The sequence below is a fragment of the Mchenga conophoros genome, linkage group LG19, assembly GCF_057382185.1.
Source record: "Mchenga conophoros isolate Kocher_MC1m ecotype Shallow Benthic linkage group LG19, M_conophoros_male_GT1.1, whole genome shotgun sequence".
Taxonomy (NCBI): Eukaryota; Metazoa; Chordata; class Actinopteri; order Cichliformes; family Cichlidae; genus Mchenga; species Mchenga conophoros.
The window spans coordinates 9109121-9132618 of NC_140544.1; the positions used below are offsets into that span (position 1 = coordinate 9109121).

At 48.1% G+C, this 23498-nt stretch overlaps 2 protein-coding genes across 7 annotated transcripts in view; both read right to left on the reverse strand.

The window, feature by feature from the left end:
* Nucleotides 1–1825: 1825 nt before the first annotated feature.
* dact1 (dishevelled-binding antagonist of beta-catenin 1) lies at nucleotides 1826–14221 on the reverse strand. 2 transcript variants are annotated; one of them, XM_085257196.1, is made up of 4 exons: nucleotides 13351–14221; nucleotides 9215–9350; nucleotides 8501–8614; nucleotides 1826–6171 (listed from the first exon to the last, which is right to left on the reverse strand). In XM_085257196.1, exons 1-4 carry the CDS (start codon nucleotides 13585–13587, stop codon nucleotides 4163–4165), a joined length of 2496 nt encoding a protein of 831 aa, XP_085113322.1. In that variant the 5' UTR covers nucleotides 13588–14221; the 3' UTR covers nucleotides 1826–4162. The 2 variants fall into 2 exon arrangements, with proteins under 2 accessions (XP_085113322.1, XP_085113323.1); XM_085257197.1 differs by having other exon boundaries at nucleotides 9215–9335; nucleotides 13351–14220.
* Nucleotides 14222–18842: 4621 nt separating this feature from the next.
* kiaa0586 (KIAA0586 ortholog) overlaps nucleotides 18843–23498 on the reverse strand; it is a 33520-nt gene continuing 28864 nt past the window's right edge. For all 5 annotated transcript variants that reach the window (XM_085257862.1, XM_085257861.1, XM_085257858.1 and 2 more), the window contains 2 exons: nucleotides 23395–23428; nucleotides 18843–19043 (listed from right to left, as the gene is read on the reverse strand). In XM_085257862.1, the coding sequence (XP_085113988.1) occupies nucleotides 18901–19043; nucleotides 23395–23428 (177 nt within the window). In that variant the 3' untranslated portion in view covers nucleotides 18843–18900. The remainder of the gene's footprint in view (nucleotides 19044–23394; nucleotides 23429–23498) is intronic.

Genomic DNA, 23498 nt, shown 5'->3' on the forward strand with positions numbered 1-23498 from the left:
TCCCATGTTGTTGCAGTAGATTAATAACTAACCTTGTATTGTGGATGGATTATCTCAGTTGTTCTCCTGACTGAAGTTTGGTCCGTTTACAGCATCCTGCCATGCGATTGCATTTGTCTCTAACTATCAGGAACCGTAACATTAATTTTTATAAGTGGAAAAGTGTTAGTTCGTCCTTCAGCTTCACTGTTTATGTTATGCTAACATAACTAAAAGCAATATAAGTGATAAATATTACCATTCTGTGGAATATTCTTATATTTCACTTTTACTTGTTCCCGTGTTCTAGTGGGTCCTGTTGTGGCTCTAATGTGAAAGAGGATATAATGTAATATAATAAATTTACCCTACCGCCTACTGGTGTTGGCCAGAGGGGCCGATGGCGCGATATGGCAGCCTCGCTTCTGTCAGTCTGTCCCAGGGCAGCTGTGGCTACAACCATAGCTCCCTCCACCAGTGTGTGAATGTGAGAGTGAATGAATAGTGGCACTGTAAAGCGCTTTGGGTGCCTTGAAAAGCGCTATATAAATCCAATCCATTATTATTATTATTATTAAATTACTTACGAGTTTGATTTGTCAGCAACTTTCTGCCAGCCCTCTCTCCTTGCTTTTGCAGCCTTTGCAGTGTTCCCTTGCGTTTTAATTAAACTCTGAAACTCCTGAAATCCCTCAATCAAGGGTTCTTGCTCTGCTGCCGAAAAATACTGAGCGCGCTCCTTTGACATTTTCGCCGACCAATCATAGGGTTGCCGATCAATGTTTCTACTATCGATGCGTAGCCCCTGTTAAGCCACCCAGTGATCTCACATTACTTCATCCAGCTATACTAATCGTCAACAACAGGTGTGTTCGGAGAACCGGAATAGCGAGCTCAAAATTGGCGCGATGATTTGATCTTGGATGTGTCATTTGATCTTGGATGTAGTAAGCGAGGTACGAAGAACGGAACCCAATTGTGGTTCATCTGTTTCACTCAACAATCGGCCATGTGCGTATGAAAACAAAGGCACTGCGCATGCGCGTTTGACTCATATTCTATCGCGATATTTCATTTTCCTATCGTTGCCTAACATTATACCGGTATTACCGTGAACGGTATAATATGGCCCAGCCCTACTTGCTTTATCCAAAGCACAGTCATATTCAAAGTAATCCCAAATTGGACTCTGGCGCTTTCTCCCGACTTTTCCTGACATGATTCTGCGCGTGGACGGAGCAGTAACACAGACGACTCGACTAACATACTGCCACCTGCTGGCATAATGAGACACAGCAAGAAAAAAATCTGGAAACTAAACTTCATTTTCACCCTTGACTATTGTAGGACACGCACAATAGTCCGTTAACGAAAATGTTTTTTCACTTCTAGTTTTCGTTATTTCGTTAACGATAATAACCTTGATCTGGAATAATATTCCTGTCTGTTTTTATTCACATTTATGTTTTAAAAAAAACATTGTTTTAGTGTTCAATAAATGTTTATCTTGTTTGGCCCGCGACCTAAAGTGTGCCTTGAGTTTGATGCCCCTGCTTTAGCTCATCTGGACCTGAGTCATCTGATTGTGTCATCTTTGCCTCATAAAGCACCTCAGAGCGACTGTTGTTGTGATTTGTTGCTAGATGTAGAAAGCTGTGTTGTCTGTCCGGCTCAGCGATCCGCAGGCCGAACGGTGAAAAATGTGCCGATAAAAAGGTTCGATGCGAAGGTCAGAAGTGTGACGCAGCTTAAAACACTTGTGATCAGGCTGAGCAGCAAACAGGAGCTTACAGCTGGGACAAAGCCCTCACGGGTCAGAGGCAACACAGAGTCAGGACACGGGCGCTGAAAGTCCACATTTAATGAAGCATAGAAGGTAAAGCACCATTGTTGCCATACACAGGTTTTATACACAAATCAGTAACAGTCGTCTCCAGCTGCATATGTGAACATTTACAGAGTGGAGGTGGTGCAGGAAAAAACAAATAGCTCAACACAAAGGCAGAACAGCACATGGCAGCTTTAATGAGCTTTATATGGCTTTTAAAAGCTGAGGAGCTATTTATATCCTGAACATGTAAACTGTGGCCCCGACCAATGAGAAGAGAGGACTGGAAACTGAAACCTCTCGAATATCTTATTTGAATCCTCTTCGTTCCGTCATCGCAGAATCAGATGAGACGACGGAGGAGAGTGCGTGAAACATCCCTGCAGGACACGTTTAGCACAAACACGTCCACAAGCAGAGCTGAAAACTGACATTCAACCGACGTCCACAGACCTCACACACTGATACTCGTGTCAGAGTTTGATTACAGGATAAAAACGGGAGAAAACCACAGAGTTTCCATTTCTGTGTCTACATCCTTAAACATTTCCTGCTTCCAGCTGAGCTCGGTAAACACGCTGCTGTGTAACTGTTAGTATAAAAAACAGATGCAGTAGAAACATTTGTGTTAAAAAGTTAGACTCGAGTATAAAGTCATAAAAGCCCAGATCAGAACCTGTCAGTACCATGTCGGCTTTTCTCAATGCACCAAGCAAATATATTAGGCTTTAAATAGATTTCATCAAAAACATCTCAGGACCTGAAAAAGAGAGAAGCATTTACAGGCATTTGGCGTGCTGCGCAACAGCAAAGGTCACGTGATAATAAATACAAACCAAGGCTACATACAAACAACAGAACACCAGCGTTACGCCGCCGCCCTGTCCGCTGACAGCTCATCTCAAAGTGCAGGAAATAAAAAGGTTACTGTGGTGAGAACCTCCTCAAACCTCACACCAGGTTTTAAAGGAGTCCAACAGAGCCGCAGTGACGAAGAACCACGGCAGGAACCACCGTGGGAACCACGGCTGGAACCACCGCGGGAACCACGGCTGGAACCACCGCGGGAACCAGGGTCCAAATTAAGCTCAAAGAGCCAAAAAGTCCAGAAGTCTGACGGCAGAAAGTTCTAGACTAATTTCCTGCATTACAATCAATTTTTTAAAAAGGCAAAAAGGTCCAGCGTGAAGCTACAGGAGGAACCTGCTGACAGTCCACGCCTCGAAGTCGGAGAACCCCAAAAATGTCACTGTGTTCCTCATTATTTTGTCCTGACACACATAACAAACCGGAGGAACTCTGACTGCCCGGACAGACCCTGGACAATCAGTCCCTTCAAGTTCTTGGACTTTTGGTAGAACGTTGGAGAAACTCTGAGGAACCAGACTAAAGTTCCACTTCTAGAACAGATCAGAGGACACAAGGCTCGAGTCCAGGTTGCTTCTGACAAATATGTCGTCCGACCGAACCGCCGCCACCGGATGTTTCCACACATTTGCTCTAAATTATTTCTGGTTTAATCAGTGAGTGACGCTGTTGTCAGTGAATCTATCACGACTCAGGTCCACTGCTTGGCACAGACCGAGGAACCAATCGGGGAAGCCAGACGGTGGTGGCGAAGGCGGCCTTCAACGCGTTTGAAGCAGTGCGGTTCCGGGTTCAGCCGAGTCACGTGTTGGACCAAAGTAAGGACAGTAAAGTGATTGGCTGGACCCAAACCACACCTTCACGTCATTACAGAAACAAAGCATCTCATGCTGCGTTTGAGGGAAGTTGGAAATAGAAAACTTTTACAATCAAAGCGTTTTTAGATTTTTGGATTGTAAGAACAGTGAAAGGATGAAATTCAAAGATGCTTTTTTAAGTTTAAGAAAATTATGCTTGTTTATACATTTCCTACTTTAACCGATGTTAATTTCTTTGATGTCCTGAACTATTGTACCCAGAGTCCAGGTGAATCACTCAGTGTTGACCTTCAGGTTGCTTCCCTAGATTTCTGAAGAGTGGGACCAGTAAGCAGGTGGTGTGGTTTCCAATCAGGTGGCCTGGTTTGTCGCATTTAAAAATGACAGTGAAGACCACAAGCAGGGGAAGAAACACATTTACTAGGTCACCGAGCTGAGCTCGACTGTGTTTGCCTAAAATGTACTTTAATTACAAAAGATCCAATCAGAACGGTTTATTTGTAGGGAATCAACAGATAAACCAGGTGAACCAAACTGTGCCGCCACCCTGCGTCTATCCACCGGGTTAGTGTTGGAAAGAGTCGGGTCTGGGCTGGGTAAACTGGGTTTGGGTCAGGCCCACCTGAGGCACGTGGGTAAGGCAGGTGTGGCTACGGTCCAGTCTGGGAGGTTACACGGTGGTCATGAGCTTCAGCGAGCCCGACCTGAATCGCAGGATCTTCTTCTTCAGGTTGTGAGATGCCTTAATCTTAACAAAAGCCTTTGCCTGAGCTGACATAATTTCCTGCCCCGTCGCCCTGACCCCAGCTCCCCCCAGCTGGCCCCGCCCCCTGCCCATGCCTCCCCCACCACTCTCCTCCGTATCGCTGGTGTTGGTGCTCTCCTCCACGCACTCCTCCTCACTGGACTCGCTGTCTCCAAAGCAGTTTGTGGTGTAGTTCGACCTCTCGTCTTCACTGGTGTCCACGATGGTGGAGTGAAAGAGTGAGGCGCACTCAGCTGAGTACTCGGAGTCACTTCCTGCTGTGTATGAGTACGGGCTGGTCAGCCGCGCTCCGGCGGGCGGGTACACGCTGCTGTTCAGCAGCTCCTTTCTCTGACGCCGCTGAGCACGTCTAAACGCCTCGTCGTACGGGACTTCCATCATGGCTCGTAACCGCCGGTAATCGTTCCTTTTGTACTTTGGTTTGGCCACGACCACGACCTGGTTGCGTCCGTGGTGATGGTGGTGGTTACCACTGCAGCAGTGATGGTTTCCATGGTGATGGTGCTTGGATATGCTCGGTCGTGCGCCGTGTAGTGCCGATGGGGGCTGTCTGTCCAGCACTCTGCCTTCTGGGATGGATGCAGGTAGGCGCTTTATTCTTGAGGAAGCAAATCTCTTGGAGACTTTAACGTGGGCGGAGCCTCCATCTTCCAGGAGGCGGGACCTGTGGCGGAGTTTGTCCTGTCTTCTCTCTGGTGGAGGCTCGCTGTGCTCAGAGACATGACTCGTCTTCATCAATGAGCTCCTCACCTTCACATTCTTGAAGCCGCCCTTGCGAAGTCTGTGCTGGTGGGCGGGGACATACCTGTTGGTAACCGTGTGACAGCTTCCTCCTTCGGCGGCTGCTTCGTCCTGACTCTGGGAGGAGGACCCCACACTGGTGAGCTCCAGTGCTGACCTTCCTGTTCCTGGACTATTCCTGGGAGTACTCGACTGTGTTTTCATGACTGGAGCAGATTTCAGGAACATCTCCTGGTCCGGGGGGCAACATGGCGGTTTGACCTCATTGGGGGCGGGGTTAGCTTTGGGACTGCCCAGGTCCCTGAAGTTTTTAGGGAGAGTTTTGGCAGACAGCGTGGCGTGAGGAAGATCTGCTTTGCTCTTCTTTCTCAGACTGTTGGTGCTGCTGTCATGGTTGTTGGCAGTGCAGCTGCTCTGTACGTCGTACCGAAGAGGAGAGCCGGACTCGCCGCTGCCCCTCCTGAAGCCATCGTGCGTCGCCTCAAAGCCGCCATCCTTCAGTACGCTCTGGGTCTCCTGCTCCTCCAGTTTCCCGTCCACAGACCACTGCCTCTGTGGAGACGAGGTCCCAGCTCCCTCTGCCGATGTTCCTCTAGCCGTCCACAAGGCTTTAAATTCGGATGCACTCAGAGTCCCAAAACCAGAGCCAGGGCCGGACACCTGCCTCACACACAGACTAGCCTGCCTGAGGATGCTCTTTGAGGGGTCGGTGCTGATGCTGGTCCTGGGTTTGCTGGTCCTGATTGGCTGGGCCTTCCTCTGGAGCAGACTGTAGATGTAGCTGTCCAGTCGCTTATGGGAAGGAGTCTGTGAGGAGGAGGCCGGCCAGGAGTAGCTCTGAGATACATGGGGGGCTGAAACAGAGGGGGGAAGAGCTGAGGTGTCTGCCTCATCTCTGCCGGGACCTCCGAAACCCAACATCTGCAGAAAGGCGGGGCTTTGGACCACCACGGCGTGCAGAGGACTCGGGTAGCGATAAACATCGTTGCCATTTCGGGCCACCAGGTCACAGTGGTATTTAGACTGAGGCTCAGTGGAAAGAAAGGACGAGGCTGCATCCACAGTGGGCGGGTTTGGAGCCGAGAGCGAGCGGCGGACCGTGCCAGAAGACGATGACTCATCACAAAGCCCTCCAACCAGGACGTCACACTCCAAACAGCTGGCCAGCTCATCTGCAGACAGAAAGAAGGCGACATTAGCGAGCAGTCGGGGGTGTTCGTTTACATGGCGAGCGCGTGTGATGGTGAGCGTGTGCCCTCCCCTCACAGCTTCAAACGTAAACACGGTGAGCTTATTTTAACGCCGCTGTGTTTGCTAACAGCTGACAGGAAGTTCAGGGAGAGCGGGCCGTTTCCAGGCAGCGCTGCTCTGACGAAATGCTCGGCTGTTTGGGTCGCTGTGGAAGCTCGGGCATTAGTAAGTGGAACATTCTTTCAGTGGAGACAGTGTGCTGTGAAACGCTAACCCTCCACACCCACTGCTCTCCCTGCAGTGGAAATCAGACTGAACACAGCGTAACCGCATGGGCCGCCTCACGGCCGAAAACGCCGTTTATTCAGCAGCTGAAGTCTGAGAACAAAGCCGAAGCTCCGCCGACCTCGCGGGGCCAACGAGAACGCCCACGCTCGCACATCAGACACAAACACGACCAGCGGCTCGATCAGCTTCACAGCAGCTCTGAGCTCCCACAGGAAGGATGGCGGAGCTACGAGGCATCCACACACACACACACACACAGAAAACACACACACAGAAAACACACAGAAAACACACACACGCAGAAAACACACACACACACACACACACAGAAAACACACACACACACACACACACACACACAGAAAACACACACACACACACACAGAAAACACACACACACACACACAGAAAACACACACACACAGAAAACACACACACAGAAAACACACACACACACACACACACACACAGAGAAAACACACACACACACACACACAGAGAAAACACACACACACACACACACACACACACAGAACACACACACACACACACACACAGAAAACACACACACACACACACACACACAGAAAACACACACACACACAGAAAACACACACACACAGAAAAAGCACACACACACACACACACACACAGAAAAAGCACACACACACACACACACACACACACACAGAAAAAGCACACACACACAGCTTCCACAGCGACCCAAACAACACACACACAGAAAACACACACACACAGGTTGTTACTCCACTGTGATGGGCGGAGCATTAAAGTGTGGCGGCGCTCTGGCAGGCGTCGGTCAGCTGCAGCCGATAACGTTAATGAAGCGTCGCTGATGTCTTTCTCGCTGTGATGCGCCGCGCTCCGCAGCGGGGTTGGGTCTCACGCCGGCACTCGGGGGCTTCGTGGACACAAATAATCAGAGAGGCAGGAATGAAAGAGAGCGTGAAGCGGACGTGCAGATGGCCCGCGGTGCCTGAACATGACCATAGAAGGTGACGCTGCAGCGTCTGGCGGTGCGTTCGGGCTGGTCGTGGAGTACTTGTTGCTGCAGATCGGTCGCACAGAGACAGAAATGCGTGGGCGTGTTCACGCCGCTTATCTGATGATGTGTTAGTGCCAAGTATGAGCAGTGCCTCAGGAAGCCTGCAGCGCTCGAGGTTTGTTTAAAGGAATCTTCTCTGTGCTGCCAGAGGAAGCCGGCAGACTCCCGCTGGAGGTCAAAGGTCACAGAGTGGCTCATTTTAATGCAGACAGACTGGCTTTGGGGCGCTTTTTCAGCGTCCTGTGGGATCTGCAGGCTTTGCTCACGCTGAGCAGCGAGACTTTAAACTGATGTTAGTTAAAGTGCTCCACGAGGTCTGCATCTTTCAGCCTCAACAATCACAGTCCAGCCTCCAAACATCCCCAGCTGTGACCCAACACATCCTTAGAGACATGCATCTCGAGGACATCTTGATGAGCGCGAGGAGGCTGCAGGCCTGCTGTAACCGAGGACCGAGCTGGTCCTCCACAGCTCCACAGCCAGCCGCTTCTAAACCAGCTGCCATCATCAGGAATCTAACACGTCCACCCAGTAATCTGAAAGCTTTTATTCTGAAAGTCCAAGTCCTCCTCTGTGTGTGTGTTTGTGTTTGTGTGTGTGTGTGTGGGGGGGGGGGGGCGGTGTCAAGTCACTGTGTGTGTGTTTATACATCAAAGTGACCAAATGGATAGTTGAGTCATGTGACATCAAAGAGCAGAGGTGAGGAGGGGCTGTGTGTGACCTCACAACAATCAGCTGTTTGGCAAACAGCTGCAGCAGCTGCAGCAGCGCACATCTGGACGCCACGCTTGTTGCCTTGAACGAACGTTTTAGGGTCCGCGGCAGGAAGTGGCACAGCAGATTTTGATCGGACGGTTTTCATCAGCACGGGTCTGTGCGAGGTCACGGCAACTTCCACCATCTTTTACATACAGTCTATGAACAGAGTGGCGTTTCCGCCTAGAGGGCACGGGTACCTGTGGACGGCAGGCGTCCGTCGGCGTCGGCCGTCGAGCAGAAACATTCGCTGAAGACCGAGTTAGACGAGTTGGAGAGCGAGCCGGACACGGCGTCGCTGAGGTCGTAGAAACCTGAGGGAGGGAGGAGGCGGGATTAACAAAGCTCAAATTTACATCTATCGTCATGGCAACAGTTAAAGACCTCACTTTCAATCTGACATTTTTTATTTTGAAACTTTTTCTGCTCAGCTCAAAACTTCTGAATCTGAAAAATCATCTCACTTCCTGTTTAATCAGTTTAACCTCCACCAGTCTCAGCGTGCACACACACACACACAGACACAGACACACAGACGCGCACACACACAGACACACAGACGCGCACACACACAGACACACACACACACACAGACACACACACACACACACAGACACACAGACGCGCGCACACACACACACACACACGCACACACACACAGACGCACACACACACAGACACACACGCGCAGACGCACACACGCAGACGCACACACACAGACGCAGACACACAGACGCAGACACACACACACACACACACACACAGACGCACACACACACAGACACGCACACACACACAGACGCAGACGCACACACACACAGACGCACAGACACACACACGCAGACGCACACATACAGACGCAGACGCACACACACACACAGACACACACGCACACAGACACACACACGGCGTACCTGAGCTCGGTCGGCTGTCGGGCTCATGTGACGTCCCAGTGTCCAATCGCAGGTCACTGATTTGTCGGTCGAGCTCCTGCAGCTGAGCAATGAGGCCGGCGTCCCGCCTCCTCAGACAGTTCTGACACACAAACAGCTGAGATCGCACACCGCCGTGACAACAACACACAACAACAACCACAGTCTGAATGACTAACAGAGAATAAAAGGGGACAATCTGGACTTTTGATTTATGTTATTCACAGACGACCTTTGACCTTTGTATTAAAATCAGTCAAAAGTATTTTTCTTCATTTTAAAAACATTTTTATGGTTTTTATCTTTGAGGTTTCTGAACTTTTAAATCTGGACTTTTGTGTTTTTGTCATCACGTGTGCAGCAAAAGTCAAACTCAACTTTTCTCTTTTCACGTATTTCTAAAAAAAAATTTTTCTCTTTATTCTCAGGTTTTTATTTTCAGGCTCGAACTTTTTTCTTGTTTTGTTTTAACTGTCAAAAAAAGACCCTCCATCTGAGGGTTTCCTCTTCATCGCCGTGGGGTCCGCTGTTTCCTGTTTCGTCTCTGCTCCGAACAGCAGAAGAAGAACAGGAGCACTCATCCCAGAGAGAACACACCTGAGATCAGCTGAAAGATCAAACTTCAGGAGCACGCAAGGGAGGCGGAGCTGATGTGAAGACCTCAGACTCAGAGCAGTAACGCTGCCCCTGATTGGTCCTGCTTATAAAAATAAAAGCTTTGAGCACAAACAGAAGAAAACCAGAGACTCTTATCAGTGTGAGACCAGACACTGAAGGTCAGAGGTCACAGAGACACCAAAGATCCTGGATGGTCATAGGACAGACCACCGGGCCTCAGACCGTAAGATTATTGATTACTGATTATTGATGGAAGAACAGGAAGCAGCTCAGACTTCAGACAAATCAGCGTCGACTTCACAGGAAGTACCAGCTGACTCTAACATCCAAAATCACCTCAAACATTTTTCACATCGAAACGTCCTGAAAGGCTTTAAGGACAAACAGGAAGTCATGTGACAAAACATGTCGCTATAAACAGAGACCGAAGGTAACAAACTGACACACACAAACACACACACACAGGCTGAAGCAGCCCCTCCCCCGCTACAATGGAAAACATACGGGCTATGCGGCGCTGCTGCGGGTCATGTGCTGCATTCCTGCAACTGAACTGCAACACACACACAGCTGCTGCCACCAATACATCATCAATAGTCGATCAATAATAAAGGATCATGTGTGTGTGTGTGTTACTCTGTTGTGTGTGTGTGTGTTACTCTGTTGTGTGTGTGTGTGTGTGTGTGTGTGTGTGTGTGTGTGTGTGTGTGTGTGTGTGTGTGTGTGTGTAACCCATCCAGCTGTTTTCTCTATCAGCTGCCTGCTGGCTTCAGTCTCCACGTGGTGATATTTTAAACCAATCGGGACGAAGCGGCTTCGGTCAGATCGATGCTGAGGCTAAACACTACCTCACACACACACGCAGCCGTCCTGCAGCACTGAGCATGCTCCAACTATAAAACACACATAGAGGACTTAAAGGTTTAAATTCACTATCTACCTGACACCATTCAAAAAACACAGATTTTAGCTCAGAGTGGCTTCAGTGGCCCAGTTAATGCCCGAAAAGACACAAAAACACAAACGAATCGGGACAGCCCACCTGTTCGCCCAGGTAACACTGTTTCTACTCGTAGCTTGCTGTATGTCTGCTCATTCAGCTTTACGAATTCACCCTAAGAAACGTTTAAAGGACCTCTGTGAGCCTTCAAAATAAAAGCCTGCCTCTTCACCATCATGCTGTTCCAATAAAGAGCGAAGAGCTGACCTCATGACTGCGTCGGTCCTCAGCGCTTTAATGTGCAGCAGCACGAGCTCCGTTTCAAGCCTGGAAGCTCCTCCCTGCTGCGTTCAAACGCTCTGCAGCCCACCACAGAGCAGCCAATCAGGCGCCAGCGTCGGTCTGATCGTAAAAACAGAGCTGATGTCACAAATCAATCAGCTGTTCCAAAAAGAACAAAAACACCATGTTTAACGACACTGATGTCCCTATAAAGTTACAGGTTACTGTAATCAGATTACTCTGTTTCGACACCTGTGCAGCGATCGGCTGGTTTCAGTGAAGAAGCTCGAGCGGCACTGCTGCCGACGGTCTGCACAAGCCGACAGCGAGCGGCATGAGCCACGGGCCAATCAGAAACCTCCAAACAGCAACATGGCGCCCAGCCTGACGTCACAGCAGTACATACTACAGTACAGTACACACAGTGCTACTGCACACAGTACACACAGTACACACAATACTACTGCACACAGGACAGTACACAGTAGGTCAGAGGTCAGAGTAGCCACTCGGTTCAGAGTTTGTGGACATTACGGATCGGACCAGAATAGCTGTGAGATACAGAGCGTTCTGAGCGCACTCAGTCCGTTCTGAGTCTGATTTTAGAGAATGAGTCAGCCGCCTGGTTTGTGTCTCAGCTGAAAGTCGAGCTGCAGAGTTTCCAGCCGCTCGCAGGAATCTCCATTTGTTCGTAAGGGGAGGGGCAGGGCTGAATGTGGTGGGAGGTGGGGGGTCACTAATGCGATCCAGACTGCGAGGAAGAGCTTCAGCTGCAGGACAGACAGCAAACAAATGCTCGACCAGCTCAGACATGTGAGCCGGGAGCAGATCTGAGGTCAGATCCTGGACAAGAACACAGCGCCCGCATGTCCAGGCTTCCCAACGTGCACCTGAATGCGCCTTGACCGAGCAGATGAAGACGAGGAGACTCTTCCTCCCCTCTGTGCGCCTCCATCCTGTTTGACTTCACGCCCACACTTCAAAGCTCTTACTGACACGCCGGCGTGTGAGGAGCGGCACCTGAACGCAGCACGGGGACAACAGCTGACGGTCAACTGACAGGAAGTGCTCTCAGTGGAGATCCAAGTGAAGGCCGGGCCCGTTCCAGCGTTTCCACATCTTCAGCTTCAGCCTGACATCAACCTCGGTGTGACATCACTTCCTGTTTTTCTTCTTCCCAACTTGAAGCTTCCTTGGTCTCTGACCTTTGACCTTTTTGGTTTTAGCTTCACGTCAGCCTGAAGCTGTGTTCGTGCGCCTGTGTTTGGGTCAGTGAAGCTCTGGATTGTGGGAATGAGGCACATGATTGGTTGCAGCCGTCCACGTGATGCCGAAGTTTGAGCGACAAAACAGCCGATTTAGATGTGCCTCACACCTTCACTTCCAGCTCCGCCCTCAGTGAACACCTTCCTGATATGTTTCTGAACTCAGTCGCTCATTTCAGGTGACGCCGACTCAAACAGGAAGTCCAGGTTTGTGCAGGTACGCAGATGTTCTCAAGTCCGACAACAGAGCAGGAGACATTCAGCCACAGAGGTGTGACTGTCCCACAACTGATGTAGGAGGCGTGGCCTGACAACAGGTGATTTTCCAATCTGATGGATCAGCAGCTTTGAGGCCTCATAGAAAATCTTCGGGAAAAATCAGAAGCCTGTTCCTCTTCCTCTGATAAATTATCGCCATGGGAACCACTGCTCTAGCATACCTGCCACAGGTGAGCTGATCTCAGGTCAGCCTGAGGAGTTCCTCAGGGCTCTGTGCTCAGTCCTCATCTCATCTCTGTCTGCTGCACACCCACTGTGAGGTTCCGCCTCCTCGTCTCTGCTGTTACCGATCGATCGATCAATTCTGTGTTTTCGCTGATTTTAACCTAAAATTTAAATTTAATAACTCGATTTTCTGAAACCCGCCCAGCAGGTTCAAATTCACCAGAAAGAAATAATTGATTTTGAATATTTATTGATGTAAATAACAACATAAAGTTATTTCTTTATGATAACATAATGATAAAATAAGTTTGTTTTACTCATTTTAATATAAACGTATACTTTTAATTATTAATGAACGACATTCTTTTCTTTCACAAACACATTTTTAGTGTTTTTCATGTAAAATATGGAGAAGTGTAAATATTAAATGGTTTTTGCTCACATGTCATGGGAGATGATCAGCTGACTACCTGCAGCTCTGCACGTGACCGTCAGGCTGACCACTCCCTGCACCCTGACCCAGGCTCACAGAGGTCAGAGGTCATAGACAGACACAGGTGAGGACCTACCAGCTGTTTCCGGAGCAGCAGGATGTTCCCCTCCAGCAGTTTCTCCTCCGAGCTCAGCTGAGCCTCTCGCCGTTGCCGCTCCTCCTCCTCTCGCGGCTCCCGGAGCTCCAGCGCGGCCCGGACCAGCACCTCTTGCCGCCGCCGCAGGAGCTCCAGCTCCCCAAGCCCGGACACGGAGGCCTCCAACCGCTCTCGGACCGCCGCTTTGTCCCACCTGGAGGTCCCGGACGGCAGCATCTCCCAACAGAGCTCAGGGCGGGAGCATCCCGCGGAGACACACCTGCCGAGCCCACCTGGACCTCACCTGAAAGCCCCGGAGCGCGAACCGGGCCCTCAGGTCTCCGCCGGTGCCGTCCGCAATACGCTGCGGGGTGTCCTCGAGCGGTCCGCAGGGAGCTCCGAGCCTCCCCGGAGCCGCCGCACGCACAGAACCCGAGAGAAGGCGCAGAGATGCGGGCAGAGCTGGGAGCTGCTGGCGCCACCGAAGCTCCGAACACACTGAACCTCCGCTGCACCCTCTACCGCTAAACCCCGCCCCCTGTGTACAGACAAGCCCAGCAGACAAACGCGCGCTTCCTTTCCTCTCCTTCAAAATAAAAATACCTCAGTTTCACTTTTTATACTGCAGAAGAGCTCATTCCATACCCCTAAAGGATACGCACGCTGTGAACCAAGAACACGATTCAAGCTTTCATGTAGATTTTGAAAATGTGTTTTGAGACTTGATTTTTGAAGAAATTCAAATTCAAATTTTATTTGTCACGTACACAGTCATACACAGTACGATATGTAGTGAAATGCTTGGACAACTGCTCGTGACCTAAAGAAAACAAAAAAGGAAAAGGCTATGAATAAGATAGGAAATAAATATGAAAAATTAAAAAGGGTAAATTTAACTAGGAAGGAATAAAATATAAATTAAGGTTAAAAATGAAATAACTGTACAACACAAATTAGAATGAAGGGTAAATTTAACTGGGAAAGAATAAGATAAAATATATAAATTAAAGTTGAAAATAAAATAACTGTACAACAAAATACACAATATAGAACTATATAAGAAATCTAAATATAAATAAATATATACACAATAACAGCAGCTGTACAAGTATTAACCGGAAATGAAGAATGTAGTGACCAGTGTTGTGCAATCCACATTATGTCTTGTGCAGTGCAAATATGCTTAAAGTGATTTAAGTGATGAAGTGAAAACAATGTCCAGTGTGTGTGTAAGAACTATATGTGTGGGTCAGTACTGTGTGGTGGTGTGATTGAGAGACCGTATCGCCTGCGGGAAGAAGCTCCTCCTCAGTCTCTCTGTGTTGGTCTTCAGGGAGCGGAATCGCTTTCCTGACCTCAGCAGAGAGAACAGTCCATTGTTGGGATGGCTGAGGTCCTTCACGATCTTCCTGGCCTTGGTCCAGCACCGCCTGCTGTAGATTGAGTGCATGTCAGGGAGCTCTGAGCGGATGGTGCGCTCAGCTGACCGCACAACCCTCTGTAGAGAAACGAGGCCCAATCGTCACAGTAAATATGAACAAACACAGTCATCAACATGAGCATCAGGACAGATGATCAATAATATCAGTCATAAAGTTCATTAAAACTACAAACACATTCGATCCTTTTCAGGAAATGAAGCATATAAAAGAGAAACCGTCCCAGTGGATAGTGAGCATGCTGAAATATGAATTTATTATCATTTACGTTTGTGTCTGCTGTCCTGATCTCTGCTCAGCTGTTTGCAGCAGAAACGAGTTTTTAACTTATGACTGGAGTCGAATGACTGCAGACGAGAGCAGCAAAAATACTGAACCACTGTCAAGGCTTTTATTTTAACATCGGACCGAGCATGGGGTTTTATTTTGGAGGGCGGAGTCAGGGCACTTCCTGCCTGATCATGTTAATTATCGTTGGCATGATGCGCTGCAACTCAGGCCGGTCTGTTCTCTGACGGTTTCCCGCAGGTCCTAAAGCCGTCAGCTATGCGATGTTATTAGAACCGCTTCGTGGTTTTAATAAACCACAAAATGGAAACATTTAGTTTCTATTTTTTATGTTACATTAGAATTTATTGTCACTAAAAAAGGAAATAACTGCAAACAACAAACAAGTTCTACCAAAACCAAACTTTTTATTAGAAGCTTTTATTTTTCTACCAGTTCATCTGCAGAGGCGGGGGGCGTGGCTGAGAGCTGAAATCGTGTTTGTACGTCATTACTTTGACTAATCTTTATTGTTCTCCTGCAAACAGCTGAACAGACAGTGAGAGGTCCTTTGTGTGGTTTTTGGGTCACAACACTCTCAGTCAGCTAATGAGGTCATGCTTCATTAACACGTTAAGGAGGCGCTCACAGCACAGCGCCCCCTGCTGACCACGGTCGGCAGTCACTCACTGTCTGACAGGCCGAGACCTCGTGAAGCTGATCAGAGATCAGACAACATAAAACAAATCATCAAAGTGTAGCGAGGCAAGGAGAGTGTCTTGGAAACCTCACAGTGCCAGAACGTGGCCTTTATCTCAGACTGGGCGGGGCTATGATGGCATGTGAGGTGTTCCTCTCACAGGTAATGATGATGGGTGGATGATGTGGACGGCGTACCGGTTTGTCGTGGTGGAGCGAGCTGAGCGTGAAGGTGAAGTTGACCTGTGGTAGGACACGCTACACTTGACCAATCAGAGGTCTAACAACGCTGCGCTGAGAAGCCTTTGTTCTTCTGTGCAGCGACTTCCTGTTAAGCTCCTGTGATGTCCTGGCGTCGGGCCTTTTCATGAGGAATAAGTAATCTGCTGAGTCTGAGACCCAGAAATCCTCCTAAAAACCTGGAGCCTGCTCTCTGCTGCAGCTCGGGACAAAACGTCCTGTTAGAAAAAACTAATCGGCTTGTCACCTGTCGACCAATCAGGCGAGCCGGCAGGCTCAAAGACGCCGCTGAGCCGGGTACGGGAACACAAAAAGGCAGCAGAACGGTGCTCCTTCAGGTTCAGCCTGAAGGTTTAAAGGGACGGGACCAGCTGCTGATGGGGGAGCAGGAAGTGATGCGTTGCCCTGACGACCCTGCATGTGTTACCTGGTGATGGTTCCCGGAGTCCTCAGGGGGATGCAGACTTTAACGTCCAAATCATCCACATCTTCAGCTCCAGCTCGCTCTAAGGTGGAGCACTTCAGACATCTTGAAGGTCACGAGAACCTCCTTAAGCCGTCCTGAGCCCCGCCTCCTGCGAAGGACAGCCCCAGTTTCAGTCAGCTCAGACAATCTGTCGATGAGCTTTAGTTCCTCAGATTTTTACAAGACAAACTAATTTTTAACCATCAGAGCTCCAGACAGAGGGCAGCACACGATGACCACACGATGACATCTCATCTTCTGCTTTGGTGGAGCTGAACGTCATGACAACAAACTTCTGTTTTACAACAAAAAAAACACAGGATGGAATATTGATCAGGACCAGAGGAGCAAACGCAGCTCCATGAAAGTTTCTGTACATATTTATGGATCAGTAACACACACGCACACGCGCACACACACACACACACACACTGTTCTGCTCAGTGCAGCACTCGAAGCATCCTTGCTCTCATGTTTGTCTTTAATCCCTGCAGAAAATCATTTTTTCTGATTATTTCTCAGCTGACCTGAACTTCAGCCTCGTTAACTGTGAAATGAGATCTTTGAGTCAGGGCTCAGCTGATCAATCAGAAACACGACTGCAGGTAGAGAAGCAGTGTGTGTATGTGTGTGTATGTGTGTTTCCTGTGGCTGGAGATTCGCTGATCATCTGCAGTTTAGTTAAACCTGCACAGAGTTCAAGCCTCTTTCTGAGAACATCGATCGTCACACAAACACACGGACCCTCAGAGCCGATTGATCAGCCTGATCGATACTCTCTCTCACACACACCAGCAGACGTGCTGGATTCCTCACACTGTCAGGATCGTTTCACTTCTGATGAAATCATAAAATATTTATTTCGTTTACATAAAACAAATTTCTGTATTTTCAGCTCAGCTTTTATTGTGAAGAGCTGACTTTATCGCTGAGCTCTTATTGTCGTAAATAACAGCTTCCTGCGGGGTTTTCTGTGCTGGATTCCTCACACTGTCAGGATCAGTCTGCTACCACATGACCCAGAGGCCCCTGCAGATCTGTGTGTGTGTGTGTGTGAGAGCCCTGGTCAGTGTCAGTCTCACTGTCTCCCTCGCTGCTTCACTAATCCCATTTCCTCCCCATCATCCTTTTATCTGCAACACAGTCTGTGTTTGCTGAGTGTGTGTGCGTGTGCTGTGTAATAGGAAATGTTCCCATGGTTTGGACTTGCAGGCTGACTCTGTGATTTCGAATGACTGATGAGTGAAATTCACCGTGAAGGTGAAATACAAAGAAACACATTTTCCAATACGGCGATGCCGGGATGGTCCATCTGGTAAAGTAAATCCGTTGGGCATCTTTCTTCGCCTTTAGACAATAATTCTGATGGCCAAAGAACCAAACGGGACAGGCGGAAAAAAATTAATAAAAAGAAACATTTTCACATGAAGGCGACACCTGGAGAGTTTGGTTTACGTCTTTAAGCGTCGTCATGTCACAAAAGCAATAGAGTCAAACTATCGCTCTTTAAATTCCATGACAGATGTGACACGAATCCTCCGTGGCCAGCAGGTGGCGCTGCATTTATGTAATTTGATTTTAAAGGTAAACTGTACAAATGTTTTTCACCATTAGATGGCAGTAGATCTGTTTTCCTACCCCTTCCCCTGGAGCCGTTGAATGGAGGAGTCGAGTCATCTGCGTTCTTACAGCGTTTTTACAGCAATGGGGTTTTATGGAGCCTCACATTAGTTCCACATGTTAGCAACATACGGTAGCTGTGCCACATTTATATTTACAGGTGAGAAGTTAAAAACCATCAGCTTGTTATCAGCACACATTCTAACTGTCCGATAAGAAGTTGCGGGAACTTTTTGAAGGCTACGAACGCCCGCTGACAGGACTCTGACTCACACAAAGGCCCCGCCTCTCCAGATTCAACTGCATAATCCTGGCTAAACATGTTTTAGTCATTCAAGAGATCAAAAACATTAAATATGATCATTAAATATGATCGTACCGTTTACATCAGCTGTCTATGCCGGGGGAGAGGCGTCCATCTTTATTTACTCTGGGGGCTGTAACGCTTTGTGAAAGGAGCCGATACGAGTCAGCGAAGCTCATTGCTGACCAGCTGTTGAACATATGCTGAGCTGTCTGTAAGGGCTGCTGTTTAGCTGGGATCTCTGTTAGCTTCTATTAGCTGCTGTTTGCCCGGGTTAGTGAAACTTTATTTGAAGTATATCTAACATTATTTGAGTCTCAGAGAATAAACTCAAAGAGGATGGTGTTTGATTAAGATGTTCACGTGTCTCTTTGGGTTTTTGTTTCTTTGGTTAAGTGTAGCATTAAGCTTTTATTGCTGTGAGCAAATTTTAAAAATGAAGTTATTATAACATCTGTTTGGTTTCCATCAGACTTTATTTATTTGAAATGAGTTGAAATATAAAAATATTCTTTTTAAAAACCATCGCTGGTGGAGGAATCCGAGTCTGCCACCGCACTGACCGACGCCTCCATCACCTCCTCCTCCTCCGGAGGTCTTACGGCGGGCAGGTGGACGCCCATCTTCCTGCTTCCTCCCTCCTCCTCCTGCTGTCGAGCTGCAGATACAAACACATAAGATGAATTCAGCTGCGTCCACACAGGAAGCTGGGCCCGCCCACCTTGCCGTTATTACACTCACGTGGTGCGAGCAGAATCATCTGCAGCTCAACGTGGCAAAGACCAAGGAACTGATAGTGGACTTCAGGAAGACCAGGAAACACTTGACCCCTGTTTCAATCCAGGGGGTCAGTGTTGACATTGTGGAGGATTATAAATACCTTGGAGTACACACTGAAAATAAACTGGACTTACAGGAAGGCCAGAGTCGTCTCTATTTTCTGAGGCGGCTGAGGTCCTTCAACATCTGTCGGACAACGCTCAGGATTTTCTATGAGTCTGTTGTGGTCAGTGCTTTCCTCTACGCTGTTGCATGCTGGGGCAGCAGGTTGAAGGTTGCTGATGCCAACAGACTCAATAAACTGATCAGCAATGTCGTGGGGATGGAGCTGGACTCTCTTAGGGTGGTGCTGCAGAGGCCATTGTTGTCCAGGATAAAGACAATGTTGGATAACACCTCCCACCCACTCCATGACATGCTGGTCAGTCACAGGAGCACGCTCAGTGAGAGACTGAGATTACCCATAATGCACCACTGAACGACACAGGAAATCATTCCTGCCTGTGGCTCCCTGTACAACTCCTCCACCCAACACACTGTTTACTGCCATAGCTACACCTTTTTTGCACACGCTCTTCTTTCTTATTCAGATATTTATTAGTAAGTGACTTATATGTATATTGTATATTTTGTATATGTGTGTGTTGTCTGTTTTTATTACTGTTTATACTGGAGCACTGTAAACAACAGAACTCTGATTCGTCCCGCTGTTGAATGTGCTGAACTTCTTCCTGCTGAATCTTTTATTCTGGAGAGCAGCTTTGCATGACTCCATTAGTAATAAACTCCTCAGCTCCTCCCCCCTTTAACCTAGCCTTCTTCTGACTGGCTGAGCTCTGGAAGCCTGCAGAGGGGCAGCACTCGGAGCTGCAGTGTTCATATCTGCTGAGTGAGTAAAGCGTTTACATAACGCGCTGACATCAGAGCACTGTGAAAGGAGAAAGAGGCTCGCTGAGGTCACAGCCGAGCATTATGGCACGCTCGAGGCGAGGAAGAGGAGGTGACGAGAAACCCTTTGACGCGTCCGTTTCCTTCTGCCGGCTCGGCTCATGAGGTTAGTCTGAAGCCTGAGAGCAGCAGGAACTCGCTGACCCTGAGCTGCCACCAGGAATGGAAAAGCAGCTGTGGGTTTCTGGGACACACTGAGCGGCTGTCTCCAGCAGGGAGGAGCATGAAAGAGGAGCTCTGACGGGGAGACGGGAGGCGGTGTGAGGAGCTGCAGGACACTGAGCTCACTGTGAGGAGGAGCCGCCATGATGGAGGTCTGGACGCCTCACTTCCTGTCCCTGAAAACGATTTATTTTTGTTTCAGTCACTGAATCGAACCCTCTGTGAAACTGCTGCTCCTCACTTCCTGTCACATGACTCCTGCCGCTGGGACGGGCGTTCAAACAGGACAATGAGCTCAGTGTGAGGACAGTAACGACGCTGCCTGCTCTCAACACTCAGGGGTCTGTGTGATGTCACAGAACGGCTCCTCCCGACCGCCGTTCAAACGCTCCTTTTAATTGCCTTAAAGGGGGCGGAGCTAAGACCGCTTGTTTCACACAGCAGATGAGCCGAGACACAGAAGGATTATTATGTACTGAGTTATGCAGAGCTGTTCTCACGGTGTCCAGAGATAAACCAATCAGAGCGAGTGGCCCATGAGCCTGCGTCTCTATGGCGATCAAGACAGAGCCATCGCTACTACACATGCCTCCGTTGTCATGGTTACTGAGCATCTTCTAATTAAAGAGACGAAGGTGGACCTGACGAACCTTCACACGCACAGATGTATGTAAACACGTGCTCTGATTGGTCGGTGAAGCCTGCGCGCACTAGAGATGGCACGATACCACTTTTTTATGTCCGATACCGATATCATAAATTTGGATATCTGCCAATACCGATATGAATCCGATATAGTGTTTTTTAATCAACAAAACTGTTTTTTTTAATATCTTGCTGCATTTTGTATAAGTTCATACTCAAGTTTAAAACAACAACTACACTAAAGCTATTCTGTTATACCTGTATGCAAAAAAAAATATTTCATAGTTCAGCAATACTGATCAATCTAATAAACTTAAACCTACACCATCCTCCCTATTCTGGTATTTTAAAGAGTACTTAGCATAAATATTAAGCAACCTAACTAATAGGGTTCCAACTCCCAGCAACAACAAAAATAAATAAATAAAAAATAGGGAACCACCCCTCACGCTCCACCTCATGATGCTTAATCGATGTAATCAACCTTAATTTGATGCAGTGTGGAAAAAAATGCACAGAAATCAATTATTTTTCAAGAAATATTAAATAGATTCAACATCTTTCTTCAACAAAATTGCAGACTGCACAGATGGTACCTTCCCAAAGGAAAAAGTACTATAGCTTACTAGGGTATATATATTAGACTTAATAGTCACTATATACAGTAATTGACTTCTATTCATTTTACATCAAATTAAAACTTTGGGTGTCAGATAATTATTTATTAAAAGCTAGACATTTTAAATGAGAATAAGAAAGAAAAGTATGTCTTTGTGCCCCCTTTTCCCTGTTAATGCCCTATCGGCCCCCCTGGCTAAACTTTGCTAGATCCGCCCCTGCACAGTTACCAGCGTCAGCTACGTAGAAAAAGATCCTCGAGTAGAAAGTAATATTAAATACATTCTAACAACAGCTGATCAAGCTTAAACGTGCTGCTGTTGTTTATCCACTGGTTTCTCTCTTTCTGGTGCAAAGTGGGCCAAAAAGAAACAAGAGACACGGACTCGCGACAGAAAAGCCGATCAGCTGATCATTAAGCAGTTTCATGATTGAAGTAGCAGCAAGAAGAGGCAGTCGCTCCATATATCGTTTGTTAAGCTTAACGCAGGAATGCTTTACAAACATTCAGAGATGGACTTACACACTTGCTTTACTTCTCTCGGGAATAACTTTGTCAGAGATGAAATGCCGGGTTGCTAGCAAAGCTCCAAATGCTATCCAGACCACCGACAGGTCCTGCATGCCACAGCCGCTCTATCACGTGATGCATACTGCTCCGACGTGCTAACGTTCTGAGGTGAGTTACGGCGTGTTGCAAGTTTTGTGAGGTGCTTTCGTGATATTTAATGGATCGGATTACATTTTTTATTTTTCTCCGATATCCGATCCAGTAATTTAGGTCAGTATCGGACCGATACCGATACGTAATATCGGATCGGTCCATCTCTAGCGCGCACACCAGCTGTGATATATTTCCATGACAACCAGAGCACAAAGAGAGAGGCTGATGTTCTTCGTCCTTGTCTTCAGGCACGTTTCATTCACAGGAAGTGAACCGCAGCAGTTTCTGGTTCCTGTAAGGCGCTGGTTGTATGATGTCACAACTGCCTCGTTGTTGAGATCTAAAGCTAAGAGTACACGCCCACATGCTCCCATTTCCTCAGAGCGAGTGTTTGACCTGCTCAGCTTCCCGTTAAAAAGTTTGCCTTCACCACCTGACACCTCGCCGAAGGAGGCGGAGTCAGACAGAAGCCTGTTCCTTAAACACTTCACCCAACTCAGAGCGCCCCAGCTCGACGTCCGTGACCCATGTGATCAAATTCCAGATGTAATAAGAGAACACCTGGTCATGTAACATCGACCTGAGCACCGTGCCGCCGTGCGGGGACGCCTTGGTGGCGTCTCGCCGCCGTGATGCGCTGTTTGTGTCGTGTTACAATCAGCATCACCAAATTTCCAACTTTAAAACAATAAAAGCTGAAGAGTGAGGAATCACCTGATCTCGTTAACAGCTGCGGCTCTCAGCAGGTCAGTTTCATACTGATCTACCTGTCAGGTGTTTCCTGTGTCTGATGTCATCTTTAGGAATCAAACAGGTCTCAGTGGGCTGCCCTGGTTCACTGGGCAATGAACCAGGGCAGCCCACTGGGAGACTCGGGCTGGTTTTTGTGTGGACACTTGACACCCCCTGCTGCTCACACGATGAAGAGCAGCCATTTTATTCTCTATGTGACCAAAAGTATGTGGACAGCTGACCTGGGGTCAGTTTCTGTTCCTCAAATGTTGTTCCAAACTCGCTCATTTCATTTCATCTCCTCCATCGTCAGCCGATAAAAAGTGACTCACTTTTTATCGGCTGACGATGTTTCCTGTGCTGCTCCAAGCTCGCGGCGTCCGTGATCTCAGCTAAAAAAAACAAACAAAACAGCAGACACACAAATCGTTCAAGAATCACAGACAGGTGTGTTTCTTACCTGTGTGACTGTTGGACGTCCTGACCAGCAGCACCTGAACACACACACACACTTATCAGCATAAAAATTAAAACACACGAAAACAGCCAACGTGTGTGTGTGTC